Source organism: Mycteria americana, chromosome 8 (genome assembly GCF_035582795.1).
Source record: "Mycteria americana isolate JAX WOST 10 ecotype Jacksonville Zoo and Gardens chromosome 8, USCA_MyAme_1.0, whole genome shotgun sequence".
Lineage (NCBI taxonomy): Eukaryota > Metazoa > Chordata > Aves > Ciconiiformes > Ciconiidae > Mycteria > Mycteria americana.
The window spans coordinates 33,281,060-33,302,348 of NC_134372.1; the positions used below are offsets into that span (position 1 = coordinate 33,281,060).

The 21,289-nt window shown below is 36.7% G+C and overlaps 1 protein-coding gene across 3 annotated transcripts in view; it reads right to left on the reverse strand.

Moving 5' to 3' along the window:
• Positions 1-316: 316 nt before the first annotated feature.
• Positions 317-21,289, reverse strand: part of CYLD (CYLD lysine 63 deubiquitinase) — a 29,890-nt gene continuing 8,917 nt past the window's right edge. For 2 of the 3 annotated variants that reach the window (XM_075510640.1, XM_075510638.1), the window contains exons 6-17: positions 20,366-20,482; positions 18,345-18,712; positions 16,665-16,830; positions 15,682-15,823; positions 15,013-15,135; positions 13,626-13,717; positions 12,433-12,499; positions 9,391-9,523; positions 8,682-8,790; positions 7,404-7,522; positions 6,516-6,732; positions 3,195-5,021 (exon numbers count right to left, since the gene is read on the reverse strand). In XM_075510640.1, the coding sequence (XP_075366755.1) occupies positions 4,837-5,021; positions 6,516-6,732; positions 7,404-7,522; positions 8,682-8,790; positions 9,391-9,523; positions 12,433-12,499; positions 13,626-13,717; positions 15,013-15,135; positions 15,682-15,823; positions 16,665-16,830; positions 18,345-18,712; positions 20,366-20,482 (1,838 nt within the window). In that variant the 3' untranslated portion in view covers positions 3,195-4,836. Of the gene's footprint in view, positions 1,645-3,194; positions 5,022-6,515; positions 6,733-7,403; positions 7,523-8,681; positions 8,791-9,390; positions 9,524-12,432; positions 12,500-13,625; positions 13,718-15,012; positions 15,136-15,681; positions 15,824-16,664; positions 16,831-18,344; positions 18,713-20,365; positions 20,483-21,289 lie in introns of those variants that run through there. The other variant, XM_075510639.1, reaches the window with a different exon arrangement.

A 21,289-nucleotide genomic window follows, 5' to 3' on the forward strand; every position in this document is an offset into this window, starting at 1 on the left:
CTAGGGTCAGTAAGGTAGTGTACTAAGCATTTAAGAATAAATTCATTTTTCCCCACAGGCAAACTACAGTTAGCTATAGCAGCTTTTCATTGGTTTTCCATTATAGTAGCAGGTACTAACTGGTAAGACACAAGCAGTATATTTAGACCTGAGTTGATACAGTACAGCAATTCCCAAGTTTCTAGAAATGTTGAAATTGAGAGACTATCAAAAATATATAAAAAGAAATCCTTCTGTAAGTACACAAAACAAGCTAGTTCAACACTGTATTCATTATTGTTTGTGACGCTCCCAAAACTCCAAGCCCCCAAAGAAATGAATAGAGCCATAAGAATAATATTTTTAATTAATATTCATACATAAAGAGCAGATGGTACATTCCTTTCCGGCAGCAGCTAATTCTGCCCTCCCATTGCGGGGGGGAGGGGGACGGGAGTTAAGGCTAGTTGAGGGCAAGCTGATATACAATGGTTTGTTTCCCTAACTCATTCTTGGAGACAGCCTTTGTAAGTTTAAGAGACCGTTTGTGCACAAAACATGGGATGTTTATTTAGCAAACCATCAAGAACAGAGAAAAACATGCTTTGTTACAGTGGTAAAAATACACAAAGCTCTAAAGCTGTTTTTTTACACCAACTCAGTTCTGAAACCATAAAATTCCAGTTGGCAGCACGTTGTGCCTCAGTATTGTATTAAACAGGCTATCGTTAGGGATCGCGGTGACCAAGTTTGTCTATTCAGTGAAGTATAAAGTGCACAAGAAAAATAAGTGCATTGAAATGAACCATTTATGATGATGAGTAATTCCTGTTACACATAGTACTTGCTTAAAATGGAAATCTCACAGGCTGTTTAGTAAAACACAGTACTACATTTTTCAAGAGCACAGAATCAGTATCCTAGATATTAGAAAGACCTTTCCTGAACATACTATTTTTGTATTTTTTTTCCTCCAATTATCTCCCACACCAAAAGACAAGCACTCTGATGTAGCTTACTGTGGGTCTGGGGTTTCGTTTGGTGGTATTTTTGTATTGGTAATGTGTAAGGCATCACCTTTAACTAACAGCTTTTCAACTTCACCCTCTATGTTCAAAATAAGCAAGAATTTAGTGGCACAGTGATTTGTTCAATTTTCTACTGATTTGAGCCCCTATGTCTAAAAATGATTAGCAGAATAGGGGCTGAGAGTTGCATAGGGGTGCAGTTTTTCTCCCCAATTATAAAAGTTTATGTATTTATTATGAAACTTTACATTTTTCACAGGCTGTCAGGAACTGTATTTTCTATGTTTTCCCACTCACAGGTTAAGGCCATTGTTAGCAATATTTAAGAGCCACACCATGAAGCAATCACCTAAGTGCTATTAATTTATGGGCACATTCACCATATAAAAGAGAGCTGATTGGGAGGTTCCCAAATGCATTAAACTCATAAAAGTTGGGTGCTTAGTCACTGGAATCTTTGGGCATTACATTTAACAACAGTAGATGTTTTAAAATGCAGGCTGTTTCTACAAAATAGCTTATTCAATTCCCTTACAATATATGCTGAAGGATAGAAACAGTTTCTTACCCTTGTATACAAGTTATTTTACAATTTTCCTTTCACAGTGAAACCACTTTTCTGTCTGTATACTCCTTTCTGAGAAAGGAAATAAAAATCAGAGTTAGTTTCCGTAACATTTCATTTACATTGCCAGATTATCTCCAGTCCAATGCAGTACACCATAAAGCAATACTTTTTGGGTTAAAAGAACAGAAGACTCAATTTTCAAAACCAACACTTTTTTTTTTATGCTATAGAAGACATCTCTGTCCGCTTAACTGATAAGCAATAAACTAACCATGTAATCACATACTGTTTGCAAAACTATTTACTGTGTTGCAGCAATATAAAGTAGTACAAAATGCAGACTGTCAAGTACTGCCTGCATTTCGAAACACAGTATTTGTCACCAAGAAGCGTGCACAATAATGCATTTCAACTCTCTGTTTTTTTCTGCATGTTCTCTATGTGTACCACAGTAAGCATTCACACAACTTCTTCTCCATTTCCAGTCAAAGGCCAGAAGATTGGAGGCAAGAAGCCAAGCAGTTCATTTACACCCATCTATTTTTATTCACTTCTAATAGAATATGCATCCTGAAAAAAAGGGGATTCTTGGATATTTACAGTTGTGAAAGAGTTGGTAGCTTGCTTTCATCTAGAAAACTTTAGTATGGTTGCCAAGTCCAAGTCTCCCCTCTAGCCACAGCAGTTCCACAGCTGTTCTCCGAGTTCAGGCAGGAAGAGGTAAGGTAACTATAACTTTAGGTAGTATGTAGTATAGGTGAAGGGCGGGGGGGAGGGGAGGGAGATAACACAAGTGGAAGACATATGAAAGTTAATGCATTGAGAAAACTAGAAAATAAATCTAGGGCTAGAGAAGAGAAAGAATCCAGACATTCAAATTGGTCTCATTGGTACACAGGCTTGTGCGTGTTCATTTTGTAAAGCCTTTATGTTTGCACCTTGTTCAGAAGGGGGTACCGCTTGCAACTATGTTCAGGTTGAGTCACTATGGGGCTAGGGGAATGAAGGTATCAAACAAGGTATCAAACGTTGTAGAGAGCACATTGAGAGTCTGTTGTATTATTATTGCTGGGGGTTTTTTGTTGGGTTTTTTTTGTTGTTTTTGTTTTTTTTTTTTTTTGCAAACCCCTTCCTGCCTTTGCTTTGCAAACAGCTCTATTTGAAAACATCACTGGAAGTACCTGGAGGCTGTGGCCAGACTTCCGTTTCAATATGCAGCCAAGGGTGGGTTATCACCCCTTCTGCTCAGATCATGTAAGCGTTCTCGAGCCCATTTTAATAAATACAAGCTGCGTAGCCAAGACCTACAACTAGTCTTTTTACTTTTTATTACCTATGAGATGCTTCTATGACATCTTTGTCGACAGGTCTGAGCATCTGCAGCTGCTGTCGCAGAGCAGGATGGCATGTGGGCAAGGAAGACCCAATGAGCAACAACCCATCCATTGACAGATGGTTATAGAATCCATCCCCTAAAGCCTCACTGAAATGTTTCAGGAGAGAAAGAGTTCAAGAGGTCATAGTAGTACTGAAACTAAAGAAACAGAGTTAGCTAAGGAGCACAGACTAGATAAATAAGGCAAGGGAACATGGAAACCAGGAGACTATTAGAGGCAAAAGCAACAGTGATGCTTTTAATAACTTTCTTGCTTTTGAGAGTGAAAAATTAGAGCACACTTCATGCAGCAGCTAATGGAACAGATCCACTCTCTCACCACCCCTTGCTTTAGACAGATTCATCCTTCAAGCATAATTTTCAAATCTCTCTCTAGTACTGTTCTGTGGAACAGAAAGATTTTAGGTTTTCCAAGAAGAACAAAGTAACCACATTTTCTACAATATGAGATCAGTCTCCACTGTCTTTAAAATGTCTTTTGGCTTTGTCAAAGTAGCTTCTCCTCTGTTACATTTTGTGACCTCTCCTTCTATAGACTTGATCCCAAAAAGGAGATTTTCCATATAAAACATCTTAGAGTTGAAAATGTACAGCTCACGTATATGCGATTTGTACAACCAGATTTTACTGTATATATATAGTTGCACGTTTGCTAGTCAGTGTAGACAGAAGTAGCTAAAAAGCAACTAAAACAACAGTATTTCATTGCAAACGGGAACCAACAGACTTCAAAGTGTAACATTTTACGTCAACACAGGTTGTGCAGCTTTTCAAGTTAGTTTTCATCAGATACTTGGTATACAGGAAAACTTTGATCTACTTTTATTTGTAGTTTCATCTTTCCAGGCAGAGATTTTTAATATTCATTAATAATCCTGAAATTAGGAGTCAGATGTATAACATATTCCCAGGTAGTAGCTTAATGTACTGTAGAAAAGTCAGTTTTGTTTTACCAAGGACTGGAATCCACTTCAGTAACGTTCCCTGAGGCAATCCACTATTTTATTGTTTTGTCCTCAAATCATTTGTATATAGTTGCTGTTCTGTTCCAGACTGCTTTGTTTCTTTAAAAATAGACACTTAGAAAAAGACATCTGTTAACTTTCATTGCTAATTTTATATTTCAGCAATTATGCTTCCCCTTAATACCCTCTTCTCCTCCTCTTTTTCCCCTCCAAAAATCACAGTTAACAGATAGCAGATCTGTGTGCTTGATTTTTCACAAGATAGGAATTCAGATCTTTAAATGAACATTAATTTTTGAAGATGCAAGTGTGTGAACTGAAAAGAATGTAGCAGACAGATAACAGAACAGAATTAATATGCAATGAGCAGTCTCAAATTTATTTTACTGAAACTGCAGTTACCCTCTCTTCAAGAGAGAGAATCTATGGTTCTAAAAAGATCAAGGTTGGGGAGAAGTGGTAGGTGTGGAGGGTAGAGAAACACAAGAGAATCATCATCCTTGGTCCACAGAAACGCACCGAGTAAGAACCCTGTGTATCTTTACATTCTCAGTAGACTAAGGAAGATTCTCCTGATACAATTTCACCTTTAACATTTCAAAAAAACCTGTGTATAATCAATGCACTTAAAGCTTTAAGTTTTAGTAACTTCACTTAGACTTTGTTTATAAAACAAACACACACAAGCACACTTCCCAGAGTGCAAAATGCTTAAATACTTCAATTACAGAACTCCACATGTAGTTTTTGGAACAGTAATCCTTTTGCTCTCGGAGTCAACTTCTTCCTTGTCATCGCATCCATTGCCAGCAACGGTTGCATTAAAACTAACCAAAAAATGCAGCAAATGCAACAGGAGATAACTCTATACTGTTTCTTCAGTTTTCCAGAGGACATTGTTCATTTGTATAAACTCATCGTTGGACTTTGATACATGCACATGTAAGCATCACAAAGTAGTCTTCGTGCACAACCTTGAATTTTTCTGGAATCCAGTGAGTGCAATTCTTCTAGAGACATCTTCAGGTATTCACCAACTTCTGGACATGGGGTAACTTGTGGAATGTTAAAGCCATTCTGACCTCCTTTTAACCATAAGGAAAAAAAGAGAAATAGATTAGGATAGCATCTACATATATTTTCTCTTTATAATGTACTTTAATTATGACAGCATCACCAGTTCTTGAAAACACTTTTTACAAAAACCTAAATATGCTATTCTGGACTACTGCAAGGTAAACTTAAGTGTACTGTTCAAGAAAAATTGCAATTGGTGTCAGAATATCTTGTAGTGTTACTAACAAACAAATATCCACACAAACACCACACAAAAACCCCACCAGAACAAGAACTCTGGGGTTTCATTAACACTAAAGATTCTGTATGACTTTGGGAGAGTGACCTGAATACATTCTCCACCTCAAATGCTCCTGAATTTGTTAGTAACATGACAACCGGTAACAGGTGATTAATTTCTAACCATGAGTGTCTGTACCTGACTTGCGAGACTAAGGCAGAGTTTGCTCCTAGCCATTTTCCATGTAAAAATGAGCAAATTCAAACAACACAAGTATGGACATCCATGACACTGTTTCCCCATCAGACATTTTTAGCTTATAGCACCAGCTGAAGAAAAATATTTGTGATACGAAAAAACCTAAGATCAGCGCTGAGAGACATCCAGTGAGTATCTCATGTGATCTACATTCCTGAAATAAAGTGGTTCTTTACAGACTTCAGTCATACACATTTCAAGGACTCTGAAACAAAGCTTGATTGCCTTCTGGTTGTTATAAAAAAGAGACTTTAATCCTGTAGCAGTTTCATTTTCAACAGAAGGCAAGATTCTTCTCCCCTCGCCCCCCAAATCACACTGTAACAGAGGGGTTCGAGAATGCTTCATGCAAAGAACTGTTACTATGAGTCTGACACTTGCATCTATTACTGTTTTTCTCACACACCAGAACTGAACAGAGAGTCCCTATTTAAGCACTATTTAATGCAGTGGTATCTAAGAGAACACTTGTTTTACTGACATTTGTATTATTACAGGGTTAACAGTTTTCCACTGATAACTCTGAAGAGACTCAAAGGAACAGCACAGATGTTGTAATGTGTGACTATTTATTTTATTCTAAAAGCCACCTACACTAAGTCATTTAACCAAAATCAATAAAAATATTTGCATACTATCTTATAATTGTGTACATCCACTTAAATAGACACGGGAAGAACACATTCCTGCAGTTGCTTATTTAAAATGAATTCTCTCTGCTAAACTTGCAAAGTATAGAAAAACATGTAAGGAGTCCTTCTAGAGAACTTCTGCAGTTACTTCTGTACCATCTACTTAATAAGGCATCCAATCTACTTGAAATTTAGATTATGTAAATCAGTGGCTGCTGTGAAATCAACACGCTGAGGTAAGGCTGGGTCAAGATTAGTGTCCCAGCATCAAATACTTCAAGTTAAACGACATTAATATCCCCAAAACATTAAGAAATAGGCACTGAGATTTAAAATAGTAATACACGTAAAAAAATTAATAGAAAATTAATAAGAATAAATAAAAGATCTACCATCCCGATCTGCCATGCTGTCAAAGAAAAGCCAGGCGGAGTCATCCCTCCCGTATTTAACAAAAGCTACATAGTGGCTTGTTTCTATGCAGAGAACAGCAAACAACTCCATCTTCTGGTATGGGATGCAGCCATGTCGCCAATCCCAGTCTGGCAGATCTTTAGGTAATGACAATGGATTGAATTTATGACTCTGTCTCTTGGGATGAAGATGAACCTACAATTGAAGTGATATTTCAGAAGAGAAAAAACACCCCATAAGATTATTTGCTTCAGCGGCAGACAAAGCTAAAAAGAACATTATTGCTGAACTGAAGATTAATGGCATTAGAGAAGGAACTGCAATAACAGTAGCAGACTAAACGTTTCTTCTATTTTTCCCCACCAGTGTAGTTCAATATTGCCCAGAAAATTCAAATCTAAGGTTAGAAGGGAGATCAGATTTAATGCAACAGTTTTCTACTACTCTCAGACTTGAAAACAAGCTGTGACTATGACAGCTTCATGTAAGTTACCAAACAGCTCTCAAAATTAAACAGTTCTATGCCATGAACTTATCAATTCAAACAGCGTAGCATGTATGTAAAATCAGGATTTAACGCAGGTGACAGGAAACAGATTCCAAGCTGCCTACAATTACTACTTCTCCACTGTTTTCAGTCCTGGATTTGGCAGATGCCATGTTTTCAGTAAGAAACTGTTGATGAATACATTGCAGAGTCAAGTGGAGTTCCTGATTTGTCACCAAAGGCTACACTTTACTTGGTGGGCACAGTTACACTAGCGCTGGTGAGAAAGTTTCACTACACTCTTACGCCTTTCTGTTGATAATTACAGCACACACCATCTGGGTTAAACCCATACAGAATAACAAAGACAACAGCTTACTTGCGTATTGCAGGTTTTACAGAACTGCTTGATTTTCCCAGCAGAAATATCAGTATCTTCATAACATTCTCTGCACTCATACATAGCAAGCCCTCCACATATACGGCACTGCCTGGGAGCTGCATTTTTAAAGAAGATATTAGTCTCCAATTTGGGGAGGCTTGCTTTGTTTTTTTTATGGTGAGGGGTATGGAAAGGGGAGAGGATTACTACTTTAAATGGAGAAAAACACTACATTAAAAAAGCTAAAACCAGATTGCAAATCAAAGCAGAAATGTACCACTGTATTTAACTTCTTCCCTTTGACATAATGTGGAATAAGAGAAAAAGGGTTAGAGTGGTAAGTTGCAAAATGGAAGATGATAAAAATTAAGTTTTAACTTGTTCATGCAGTTGATAAAACAGGCTTTTAAATCAAGGTAGTTTTCTCTCATCATAGTGGTGCAGCTCACTTAGCCCTTGTGTCTGTCAATACTGGGGAGGGGAATAGCATAAGCTGATGGCTATGACAGTGAAAGAAAAGGCCATGACTGTTTCAGAGATTATTACTCTAATAAATTTTAGCAGTTTTATTAATCCTTATCTCAAATTTAAAACAAGGTGTCTTTTCTTAGGTAATGCAATGAAAACTTCAGTGGATGACAAATGTCAAGAAATTTAGGCCACAAAAAAAGGGACAGATTTATAGTTGAAAAATGCACCATCATGAAAAATGCACCATCACTACATGCTGCAGGTTTACATACTAATCCCAGGTTCTCTTCTTCTCATTCGATAAACTAATGACAAAAATCTTAGAAACAAGCAGCACAAACTGATGAAGACTAATGAAACATAGTCAACATTGTAAATACCTGTTAACCAATCTCGGTGCTACACTTAGCTTTTAAGATTTCCTACCTGCCACATTAATGAATTGTTTTGCTGCTAATAACTCAATTTTAACAACATTGTCTTGAAATAAGAAGTTTAGTTGTACAGATACTCAAGAATTAAACAAAATCAAGCAAGTTATATTCTATATGTTCTTCTGAATTATAGCTTTTGACTTCAGAAAAAAAAAAAGCAGCATTCTAGCCAGTAAACTTTCCTTTCTCCTCAGCCTGAGCATCTCACATTACCTTGTTAAATATTTAATAAAAACAAAACAACAGCAAAGCAAAACACCACCAAAAAACACCCCCAAAACACAAACAGAACTACCAGGAGTACTTACTTTCACTGTTAGTCATTCTCAACAACTCTCTTTTATTACACAACACAATGTTGTATACTTACTATCTTCAAGTAAGTCTGTTATATTTAATTCCAAGGATGGAAAAATTTTGTTGAACATTTTGAAGTCTTTTCCAAACCGAGGCATCTGGATAATCAGGCAAGAGGGTGCCTAGGTAAAATGCCAGAATATAATGTAATGAGCTTGAGATAGATAATTATCTAAACTTAGAGACATACTTCTAATATAAACATATTCATGTTATTTAAAGTTGCAGCCATTGACTTCAAAATTAACAAGATGGTAAGCAAACCAAAATTAAGTCTGAGTTTCCTACAGCTAAAAAAGTCCAGGAAAGTGGCATCTAAATCATTGTCAAATGTCCAGTCACGTTCAAGTATGATACTAAACATACTGGACTACACTCCCTGATCTGGGGGGCGGGGAGGGATCTTCCCTTTGTAAAGCTTTTTACAAACAGAGGTATCTCAAAATATTCGTCCTTAAGACAACTTGCTGGCAGTAACTAAGAAGTTTTCTTTTAGTAATTCTTTACCTAAATTACTTTGATCTGTTCAACCAAAGGATACACATCACTAAGTCAACCTTAAAATATTTTTGTAATGTAGGCAACCTGTACCACTGACCTCGTACTCCCATTTCCAACATGTCCGTGTTTTGTTTTCGTGCCAAATCCTATTTTTGTCCCACTGCTGAATGAGCAAATATCTAGGTATCATCACTTCTAACAAAGCAACAGCTGTCACCAACCTCTGCAAACTTCAAGTTGCTGTTGATGAATGACCACTCTAGTAACTGCTGAATTGTTGGGACTCCAACTTTCTCATTTTTGTCCATAAAAATCTGATAGAAGTAACAGTCTTGTACTTTCTGACCTGCTGATCTAAAAACAGATTTAAAAAAACAGATTCTGAAGCTCTAATGTAATGATGGCAGTATTTTACTAGGAAAATAACATTTACCAGAAAATAGTCTATACAATATCCTCTCTGCATTGAAATATATTGTGCTTTTAAAGAAGCCAGCAACAACAACAAAATGCCTTAGATGATAGGCAATCAAGTATTAAGTGTGGACTGATTTTAGAAAACCTTATTTAAGAAACAAAAGCAGTATAAAGTTTCAGAGTATGTTTTAAAACCATACACCTATGCACTACCAACTTAGGAAGAAATACTTCCTAAGCATATGCATTGAAAACTCCAACACACTAAAGCAGCTTTCATTGGAAAGACAAGTAAGAGTTTCAGTAATAAAACATCAAAAGGAACAACAAAAATTCTCTTCAGTATGATATTCCCAATAAGGAGTTAAAAAAAAAAGACTGGGTTTAATTAAACATTTCCTTTAAACAGGGAGATATTTACACTGCTTCATACAGTAGAATTTTCACATAGATGGCTAGTGTTGTGAGACTCACTATATAGTTAACAGAGAACTCTCCAAAAGGATCATCCCAATTTAAGGGCTGTCCAGCTCTTACTGTTAAGAAGCCTTCCACACCTAGGCAAACATTAAGAAGGCAGGCTACTACATTAACTGCCAATGCTAGCCATAGTAAGTGGTCTGGATAAACTTCTTCATCCTCACAACAACAACAACAAAAAAGGCAAAAAAACCCACCAAACAAACACACACACACCCCCCAAACCAAACTCCCCCAAAAAAACAAGAACCACAAAATCACAGCACAGTTTTATATGGATAAGGAGAGGGACAAAGGATTAAGCTACTAATTTAAGTAAGTTTTGAGGTCAGATGGTTCAAAACAAAGTCAAAATTAAGTACTGATGTTTTCAGGTAATATTTCTGTTACATAAATATAAATCTGAGATATTTGGGAAGCAAGTTTCAGATGAGTACTTCAGCTTACTCTGGAAGGACATAAGAAAGGATATAGAAGACTGTGCTCACGTTGAAGAAATGGATGTTTCTATCATGGAGGAAAAGCATACAGGAGTAACTGTCCTCCAACAGCAAAAGCAAAAAGTTAGGTAGGAGCTGTTTCATCCCAGTGTCAAAGTTTCTGGGATGAAATTCCTGGGAACTTTCATCAAATTTGCTATAAATAGCAACCTCCTCCCATCCCAGCCAGCATTTAAGATAACGTTGCTTTTTAGAGTATTCAGGTGTTGAGAGGATTGTAAGAGTATGATGCTCAAAGTTACTATTATTAATTTTAAACCTTTTTTCTAAGAAGAAAGGACACTTCTGAATTACTCTTAAAGAGAGTTAAGGTACATGCACAAAACACACCAACTTTGGTGCTAAAAGCTGAACAGTGGAACATAAATTCTGTTGTCCTCTGTATGGCACAGACATGACAAAAACCTTCAAGGCCAAGCTTTACAAAAGAGGGATTAAAGAAAGACACGTTTCTGCGCCGTCTTCCACAAGTGGAGTAAGAGGCATCTTCCCTTGCTTTTACTTTACTCCTTTCAGCTGTGATTTCTGCCACAGCAGCACACCTGTTAACTACCAAAAACTAGAAATGCATTCTCACATGAAGATCAATTATTCTAATTATAATAATAAATACTATTATTATAATTATACTATTGTACCCCAGCTGTTTCACCAGATTAATACATTAGCCTCAGGGGTTTCTCAGCACATTGTATTTCATAGAATCGAAGAGAGGCAGTAGCAACAACTGTGAGGGTCTTAAGATGGCAAGCTATTCTCTAAACACTTTTCTATATAGACCAAATACACGCTTGAAGTTACTAGTTGTTGTGTTTTGGCTTTTTTTTTTTTTAACCTAACAGTAGATTACAAACATAGACCTTTGTTTAGGCAGAAGCAGGAACACAGTTCCAAATTCATTATATGGTATCTCTCATCCCTTCAAACTTTTTCAAAATTTCCCTGCAGAACTACCAGAGAAGATAGCCTCAGTATACTCCAATAGCATCTACACAATGAACTATAGCATACTATACACAGATGCTCTAGTTAGGGTGTCCTAGCTCCCATACCTCTGCATAGCGCAACAGACAGTGGGCACTTATGCACCTCACACGCCACTGAACTAAAGCAGCACATAAACTAATACAATTCCTGCGATGAGAAAAGGACTGAAAAACTATGGGAAATGCCTTGCAACACTGCTGCTGCCACAGAATGCAGCAAGGAACCTGAGAATATCAGGTGCCAGCTAGCAGAATGACAGCAGTGGGCATCCCTGCCTCTGTTAAACTCAGTTATGACAGCTGAATCCTTGTAGTGCTACAGTCAAGAATGAAGGCATACATAAATGCCAGTATCTGTTATTTTGATCAAGTAAGAGAAGCCAAACGTGATCAAGGCAAACCATTGAAATATTTTCATTAGCCTTGAAGAAACGCAAATCAGTTTCCATGGCTTAAACAACGATTCAGCCATGTCTGCAGGTTGTCCCAGAAATAAGTAGCTATAAGCTGTAGGCCACATTAAGATGTACTGCAGGGTCCTCTTACAGCAGCCCCTCTCCAGCATAACTAACAGGAAGACAGTAAGGTTCTCAAGTAGACCGCACTAGGACAGGGGATCTTTGTCCAGTTCTCATGAAACTATGTTCATGAGCTTTTGCAACAAGAGACAAAGGTAGGCAAGGTGGGCAAAACCCACCTACCAAAAAAGGCAGGAAATGGTGTCAAATTTGTCAATCTAACTTTATTATATTGATCTTATTAGAAATATGAATCACAAGTCAAAGGTGCTCTAAGAGCCATCTCAATTTGAAAGGCAGCAGATACTCTCTCCTCATCAGCCTCTACAAATAGATGAGTTCAACAAAGAAAAAAGACTCACCTTATTTTCAACAGTGGCTCAACTCTTAGAATGTGGTGAAATAAAATATTCAAAAATTCTTCTGGATCTGGGGAGGGGAGGAAAAAAAAAAGTCTTGTTAGTATGCAAAATCAGATTCATTTAAAATCAGTCTTGAATAATGTAAGTTTTCAAAATTTTAATAGGAAAAAAGTAAAGGTTCATTTTTACAGCTTTATTAACACAGTAAGATTATGACAAACCATGAACATTTTCATGACACAAACCTCTATTTACTCTTGGTGTCAAATGGCCTTAATAAAAGCCACAGGCTCAACAGGGTAACAAAGCTTTCCAGTAAAGATCAAAAAGATGCTCTGTATTTCAGAGGAATCATTTGGCGCCATACAACTTCTTCAGGAGAAATAAAGGATTTCAAAAGAAAACAGTGAAACTGCAGAGAAGCACTGAGGAATAGTGACAGTAACACTCACATAAAAACCACACAATAGTACAAAGTTCGTCTAAACTAGAGACCGAGTTCTCTAGTCAAGAATGCAGCCAACACTAGCTTCCCAGAGGTCTATTCTCCCCCAACACTGAGAGTTTTCTGATACATTTCTCTTCCTGCCACTAACTGCAATAAATATTGGTTTTCAACATTTAGCATTTACAAAGAAAGTAGTGTTCCCCCAAACAAAAATGAAACAGCTACATAATATAATGCTAATTAATCATTATATGCAGCAGAAGATCAAAAGGTTGGGAATTGATTTTTCTAACATGATTTACACATTTTATTTCTTAAAATACTACATAACCATTGTGACAATGAAATGTTGTAGTGGAAAGATTATTCCTAAGGGACTAAAGTGACATTTTGAAAGAGGACAGAGACCCCAGTGTTATCACAGTCTTCATTTCTGAGGGAGCACCTTAGATCTCCCCTAACTGCTAGAAGGGAGTTACACGGGCACAGGAAGGTAAGAAAAGAAATCCAGTCAGTGAAAGACTGTTACAGCAGAAACTGTTCAGCTAGGGTTCCTTACAGACCCAAGGAAGCAGAAAAGACCTTATTATTACCCAATGGTCACTCAAATCTCTGGTAGAGATTTGACTGCTACAGAGAAATATTTGTGTGTTTTGTTCTGGTATAATTATATAGCAAGGTATTTCAGTTCCTTCATATTACGATTCTTACAAATCTCAAAGAAAGGAAAACCTCCCCAAGTTACCTTTTTCCTCTGAAGTGAATCCTGATGCAGCCTCAACTTTTTCAAGTATTTTCCTTAGTTTCATTATTTTTGTAGCACATACATATCCATATCTAAGATAAATGGGTTTAATAAGTTATTAGCTAGTTTGTGATCAAGTCAGAGAAGCAGGAAAAAACCCCTCTTAAATGCTGAAATACAGGCTCTCAGATCCTTCTTTCACTGTATACAGTATTGACTCCTCATATTCCATCTAACTTCTAGTTTTTCTAATGAAGCATAAATTTAGTGCAGTGCCCAATGTTCTTGCATAACCTTTAAGAGCTCTTTTTAAACATTAACTTACCAGGATAACTGTTTTCTGATTTGTCAGTCAATTACTTTTGATTTGTTTTCACTCTAACTTGCACTGCTTAATACATCATTTTCAGAATGTCACATAACAACACTGTGGGAGTTGTTAATAAAAAAAATTTAAATATTTCAGAAAAAGTTACAGAACTGTATTGCTGACTTAAGCTGAAGTTTTGTGCATTCAATCTTTTCCAAAAGTGCAAAGAAAGTTTTAAGCATGGTAGAAAGGTAGGAGAAGTAAGTCTTTCTGTCTTCTCAGCCATTTGAGATTTCTGCTACTTGGTGTGTATCCTACTACCTACACCACAGAACCCTGGAACACATCAGGCAAAGTACACACACCCTTACAAGAACAAGGGTTCAGAAGCCATCATTTTATTCCAGGAATCAAAAGTAAAACTTTCTGATAAATTGTTCAGTGACAGCCCACAGAATTTCAGAACTACAACTGTATTTGCATGTTTAAAAAAAAAATTAAGCTAAAGACAAAGAACTTTTCATGCAGATTTTGCCATATTTCCTTTGCTCATTGTGCCTAAGAAATTACAAAGCTCATGTTAAGTTCTTTTATTAAAAGCATTTTGACCACTTGCAGACCACATGTAAAAATTAATGAACTTTTAAAGCCCTGAGAAATCTATCAAATTGTGAAACTCCACATAAGATAACCCAAATACTTTTCTTGTCAAGAACAGCAGCATTAAAAACATGTAAATACAACTGGTGTGAACAACATAACTTGTATTTATCAATGCTTTTGTATTCATACCTGTATACAAATTTACAACAGCTTTATGCTGATCGCATTTCCAAATAGAGATTAGTGAAAATATTTTATGAACAAACAATGAATAACTATTTCCAGTTAGCACTGATTAAATTTACTATGAAGAACAAGTAAAAATACTCAAAAAAGCCCCAAAAAACCAAAAAAACAGACTGGCACCAGCAGCTAGCCAAACTTTTCAGGTTTGCAGTAGGAATGCATACACAGCTAGATCTAGTTAGTATAAAATTTATATTAGACTAGAGACCAGTTCATGTCTTTACTTACATTCTCAGAGGATTCACAATCTCTGTCCGCAACAGCTCTTGAGTCTCACTATAATACTCTACATCATTCTTTTCTTTAGGTCTGAGTAACACAGTGTCCAAAACAGAGCTAAAAGAAAACAGGCTACAAAGAAAAAAAGAAAAGGAAGATTGTTTGGATTCTGGAAGATACAACCATTCAGATGCCTGAGCAACATTAAGACAAACCAAGCAAAGCCACAGGAAGAATTAAAGAACTAAAACTCAAAAAGACATAATTATGGACAGAGGACAACACAGCTGTACTAAATAGTAAAAGTCCACTCTAACCCAGTATCCCTTCTGCAGCAGAGTACACCACCAGTTGCCAAGGCAGGATTCTGCAAATAAGTCAAGAGATATTTCCCTCCCTCCACCCCCCGGCCTGTGTACTCTTTCATCCTTCAACCATTTACAGTCAAAAAGAGTATAGATACATAAAGGCCAGTACAATTTGGACATGATTAGCACTTCATGTTATGCAGCAAATGCTGCAGAACTTGTTCAGATTGAAAGAGCATTGTAATGTGTCGAAGATTGCAGCATGTGACTTTGTAAGCTGCACAGTAATACAGACAGACAGTCATTACAACAAAGATCACGTGTTCTGCATTTCTAGCATGGGATGCCACTATACAAATTATGAACTTACCAGAATAAGGTGGAGTCTAAGTAACAGGAGTTGTAATGACCCTGGATACCTTTCTTCTTTCCAATCATTGTCTCTAAACCTTCTTTTTCCATTTTTGGAGGAGTGTTTTCTTCTACCACTTCACTTAAGTAACCTCCAAAGGCTGAAATTTTTTTTTTCAAAAGACACTTTAAAGTCTCAAATTTTATCCCCCTGGAGATTTTCCTATTAATGTTTTATAGCTAAATTGCTGCCTTAGTGTAAGCATTCCTTCTCTGGATTAGAATAGCATTTTATTATAGCTGAGACTCACTGTCTTCCAGAGAGTGAACAAGGCCTTGCATTCCACTGACAATGCATACTAGAGTGCTTCAGAAAGCCTGCAGCACTGAATTAATTTCATCCAGTAGGAATGAAGTTCTCTTCTCATTATAAATGCCCTGTTCACACTATCTTACAAGTACCAGACACTTTTTTTCTTTGCTGTTGTCCCAGCCAATACAACATAACCCAAGAAATCTAAAATATTTGAAGTCAGAAAAAAAAATAAAAATAAATTGAGTTTTTCCACCACTAACTTCCACCATAAAAATACATGCTTTTCAATGTTCATATTTAGGGGAAAAAAAAAAAATTGACATTATAGAAAAATAACTATCTTTATTTCTGACAATGCAATGACATAATGCTGGAGTTGCAAATACCATTTTCAGCAAGATTGCTTTACAACTTCTAAAATAAAGAATGTACAGCATAACAAAAAATCCCTTCATTTTATGAAATGTATTTAAATATATGAACATTTTATTGTTTTAAAGCATAAAAAAAATTCATAGAAGTGTTATGTTCTGTACAGACTGATCTTCTATTCATTAATCTCATTTAAGTAATACCTGTACAGGTTTTCAAATGTTCAATACAAAGAACATGTTGCAGGAATAAATGAAACCAAAACCCAGGTCAGTTCCCAGCTGATAAATAAGTAATAAGCAGAAGCTCAGTACCTAGAGAGTTGCAGCGTTCAATCTGGTTGGAAACAGGCTGTAGTGAGGCAAACCTGGAATCTGGCCTGCAGCTTTTAAGTTTAACAAAAAGAGCTTTCTTCGGAGCACAAGTGAAGTATCGAGTTCCTTTAAATGTTCCGTCCGTACAACCTGCACATTCATCTTCCTGAAAATTCAAGTGAGAATTAACTATTTTTCTTATTTCTAGAATTCTGCAGTACAACACTTGATAAAATATCTACCCGTAAGTCACCCTTCAGGTACTCTGAAGCCTGATATACAATGTTCCTGCATTTTAGTATACAAAGCTTCAGCTGAGGTGTTCTTTAACTGGATTTATTGAGGAAATTAAGAGTTGCACTTTTTTCCTTCATGCTTAAACTTTCACTCCATCCAAAATAAAACAAAAATTCCATCAGAAGCAGCGTGGGGCAGGTGGGAGAGGAAATCAAGAATTAAACCTAGTCAACATTAGGAACTTAACTAAGCTAGCTAGTCACTCCAGATTCTTTCTGTAGTTAGAAAGAGTACACATGCACTACCAAGCACCTTTTAAAACTCAATTAAAATCACTAAGCATTGGGAAGTGTAAATACTTCCAGCATCACTCTGGCCTGCACAAGAAAAATAGCTGCTTCAGAACACATCAAGTGTACATCAAGGAAAGACAACACAAACTAGGTATGAAAAATAAGAAGTTATCATTATTTATCTTTGATAACAGGATTTAAGGTATATTGTCTGCTTGCTAACAATTACTAGGTTTTAATGCAGAAATGCATGACAGGCAAGTCCAAGACCCCAGTTTAACACAAGGCATCCGAGGATGCAGTCTCAAAACACCTGGGGGAAACTATAGCTTGAGCTTCACCCAAAAAACCCGCAAGCATCAGGATTTTTTGTAACAGCTGAAATTCCAGTCATTCTCACCTACCTTGCTAAAGATGTTTGTTGCTTTACGTAATCATACACTGCTTTATCTGAGGTTTTATTGAACGCTACCCCAAAATAAAGAACCCCATCTCCCTAACTGCGTACGCATTAATTTAACTGATAGCCAATCACAGCCTTGGCAGCAGCTGCCACAGAGTAAATGTTGGTACATAACAGCAATTCATGTTAGCGGCAACTGTGAATTCACAAAGGGCCCATAGGAACACATAAAGCACATGGCTGTCAAATCAACAATATCACTATCATCGATTATCAACACCAGTGTTACGACTCTCACAGTCATAACTCTGACACTGCCTGTTTGCTGGTATGCGAAAAAACCAACAAACAAAAAGCTGATATTCAGTAAAGACTCTTACAGCCAGGGCATTTTATGTAAATCTGCATTTCAAAGAACCTTTAACTATGGTCGGCATTTTTCAATTAAAATCTCCATGATATAAGCGAAGGGCACTCCTTGAAAGTAAGTGACCAGTCCTAAAAATTCAATTACCCATTGTGACACAAAGACATCTCAGAGCCTATTAACAGAGTCAGGTCTAGGGCAGCCACAAAAGTCAGAGCTCATCTAAGAATTTAGCTATGTTATAAGGAGATCACATGGCAACCTGTTTGGACAAATTCCTCCAGAGAGACTGCTTTTTGCAAAGTATACAGGTACCAACTCTCAGAAACAAAATCAGTAACATGTAAATAATATTAATATGAACTACAATTTATATTTACCAGTTCCAATCCAGCTAATACTTCGTTTACTCCAGGGGGCTGGCCAATCCAGCGGATGACTCCATAGAAAGGAGGATTTTCTTTAACTTCAGCCAAGGAACCTGCTTCAAGACCATGTGAGTTCCCGACTGGGCCTGCTGTTGATGGGCTCTCCTGGTTAGCCGTAGTATTTACATCACCAATGACTGACTGAACAGATAAAGAGAGAGGACTATGTCCAATAGTACCATTAGTAGTTGATGTTTTTGTCAAGCTAAAAGGGAGGGAGTGAAATCTGTTTTCTGTAGACACAGAGTTTGTTAAAGGTGGTGAAGAATGCCCAAATCCAGGAGATGAATCAGTAAGTGATTTTGCAGGGTCTTCAGCAACTGTTAAAAATCAAAACCAAGATGTTAGTAAATGTTGGGGGGTTTTTTCCCCATCTAACAAAAGGAACAACTTGGCTATCAAACCAATGAAGTGTATCTGCAGCCACACCTGATTTAACAGGAGTCCTGTATAGGAAGCACTAACAGCTGGGGACACATAGGAAGATGTATGTCACCTGGCAACACTGGAGAGACAGAACTGGGGTGAGGAGACACTGCTGTAGCCCTACCACTTTTACCACAACCAAAGGAAATGAACAGCACAGAGAATGGAGATGTTAGCCAGAAACCACAGGAAAGTTTAGACTGAAAACTTTTTTTTTTACCTCCATATTGGAATTTGTCTTTGAATACAAGTTAACAGCCCCAAGGATTATGACTGTAATGGGCAAAACTAGGAAGAACTCTGGTCAGTGTGACTGAGGAAAGGATTTGGTTCACAGCTTATACAGAGATGAGTAATTGCTTGCAGACGTGATTTGCAAATGGAAAAGTGTTTATTCCCCTGGCTCTATCACAATATACTTTGGTTCTAACACAAGGAATCTATCAGTGTCTATAAAGAATAAGTCATGACTAACGTAGTGCTTAATAAATGAGATCACAACTAGATGTAATAGCACAAGTGTTCTGTATCTTCTCTCATCTCTCTACATGGTCTCTAATACACAATTGGTATTCACAGAGCAAAAGCCTCTTCTTTGCCACCTCTGCTCCCCATGCTGTTTTTATTAACTGAAGTTAATGTCAAAAAAAAAAAAAAAAATTGAATCCTTTACTTCAATAGTCCTTTCTAGATAGGATATTTACCTTGTTTACTTTAAATACTATAATAAATTAATTTTTAAACAGAGTTCCAAGCTGTTGTAACAACATCTGTTAGGCAACCAAGAACAATTTTAACCCCTTTTCTTTTACGGTTCATGGAATTCAGGGGCTACTACTGCTATAGGTTTCTGTTGTAAATTAACATTATTAGTTTAGTATTTACACCTTCAGTCACTAAGCCAGCCAGCCACACTTTAGAAAAGTTGACCAGAAAAAAAAAATTAAAAATAAAAAAAATAATTAGATCTAGAAGCAAATCAAGATATACTGATCCTTTGGGTATGTGCACCCATACTTGTAAGAAAGAGTTTACGGAGGTAACTTTAAAAAATACTGAAAAAACATGTATGCTCAGTCAGATTATTCCCCCCCCCCCCCCCCCAATTCCAGACTGATTAGCTGGCATAGCAGAATATTACAGTTTTCTTAGATCTGTAACATTAGCTACAAAAAAGACAGGCAAAATAAAACTACTCTATCTACTTGGCTACAAGGAATATCTTCACATCTTCCTTCCAAGCCTCAGCTTTTATTTTGCCTGCAAGACATACGTATTCCCACAGAGCTGCGCATACGTTGCCAAGAATGTAATCTCCTACATGCAGGATAAAACAACAGGTCTGTCAATTAAGACAGAGTATATTCTCATGGGGGTTCCAAGATGCTTTTTATGATATAGTATGTCTACCACTAAGACAACATACTCCAACTGTTTTAAATTTAAACTCATACTTGTTTTATTTGAAGAACATCAATACACTCTAGTTTTGTTTTGTTTTTTAAATAAAGTGTATGCCTACATGAAAGGCTATCATCTCTCTTTACCTTCATCAATATACCATGGGGGTTTTGTTTTCGTTTGAGGCTGAGAGTCAACTGATGAGCCATTTAAAGTGTAGAAGACTTCAGACCTGTTTCTATTTCCAGGTTCAGAGGTAGATCCTGGAAAACAACATGTTTTACTGAAGAGATTAGTCTCTATTTACAAAAGGTTAGCTACGCTCTGATTTCATAGCATAAATTTGTTACTATACTTTGAAGAAGACATAACTGCCTTTCCACAAAGCAGCAAACTCTCCCATCAAAGCAAACACAATTCTAAGCTTGTAACAAGGTAGCAGTTTATCCCAAACCAACTTAATCCTCCAAGCTGAAATTTCAAGTCACCAACCTGAAAAGAAGACAGAAAATACCCCTCAAGTGCAAATTTTTCGTTACTATAAATTATGGATATAAGAAAGCATTTGAGATACAGTGTACAGCAGGTATTTTTTCTTTGTTTTTTTAAACCAAAAAAAATTCAGACTAGGCAAATAAATTACCGATCCGATTCCACACAGCTATAACTTGTGCCAACATACAGCCACAGTTACTTCGGAGAAGACCATCTCTGCCAGCATCCAATGCCAGGTAGAATAAAAGCTTACAGAATATACTGTCATTAGTATTCTACAACCCAAAATAGCCACTAGTAAACTCAAGAGACACTGAATTTTGATTTCTGCCTTAAAAAAAAAAAAAAAAAAATTATTTCCCTTCCAGGTTTTTTTCGCTGGGAAGATTTTGAGAGCTGACCAAAACCAGAGTCAAAAGAAGTTTGTATTTCAGGAAATTCAGTTTTGGTTTTGAATCACAGCAAAATTAGCATATTAAGTAGATCTGCTCCTGGGCTAAAAATTTGGAAGTTTCTAGTCCTGCAGAAGGAAGACAACAGCAAACTACATTTATTAGAAAGTAAAAAAAAAAAAA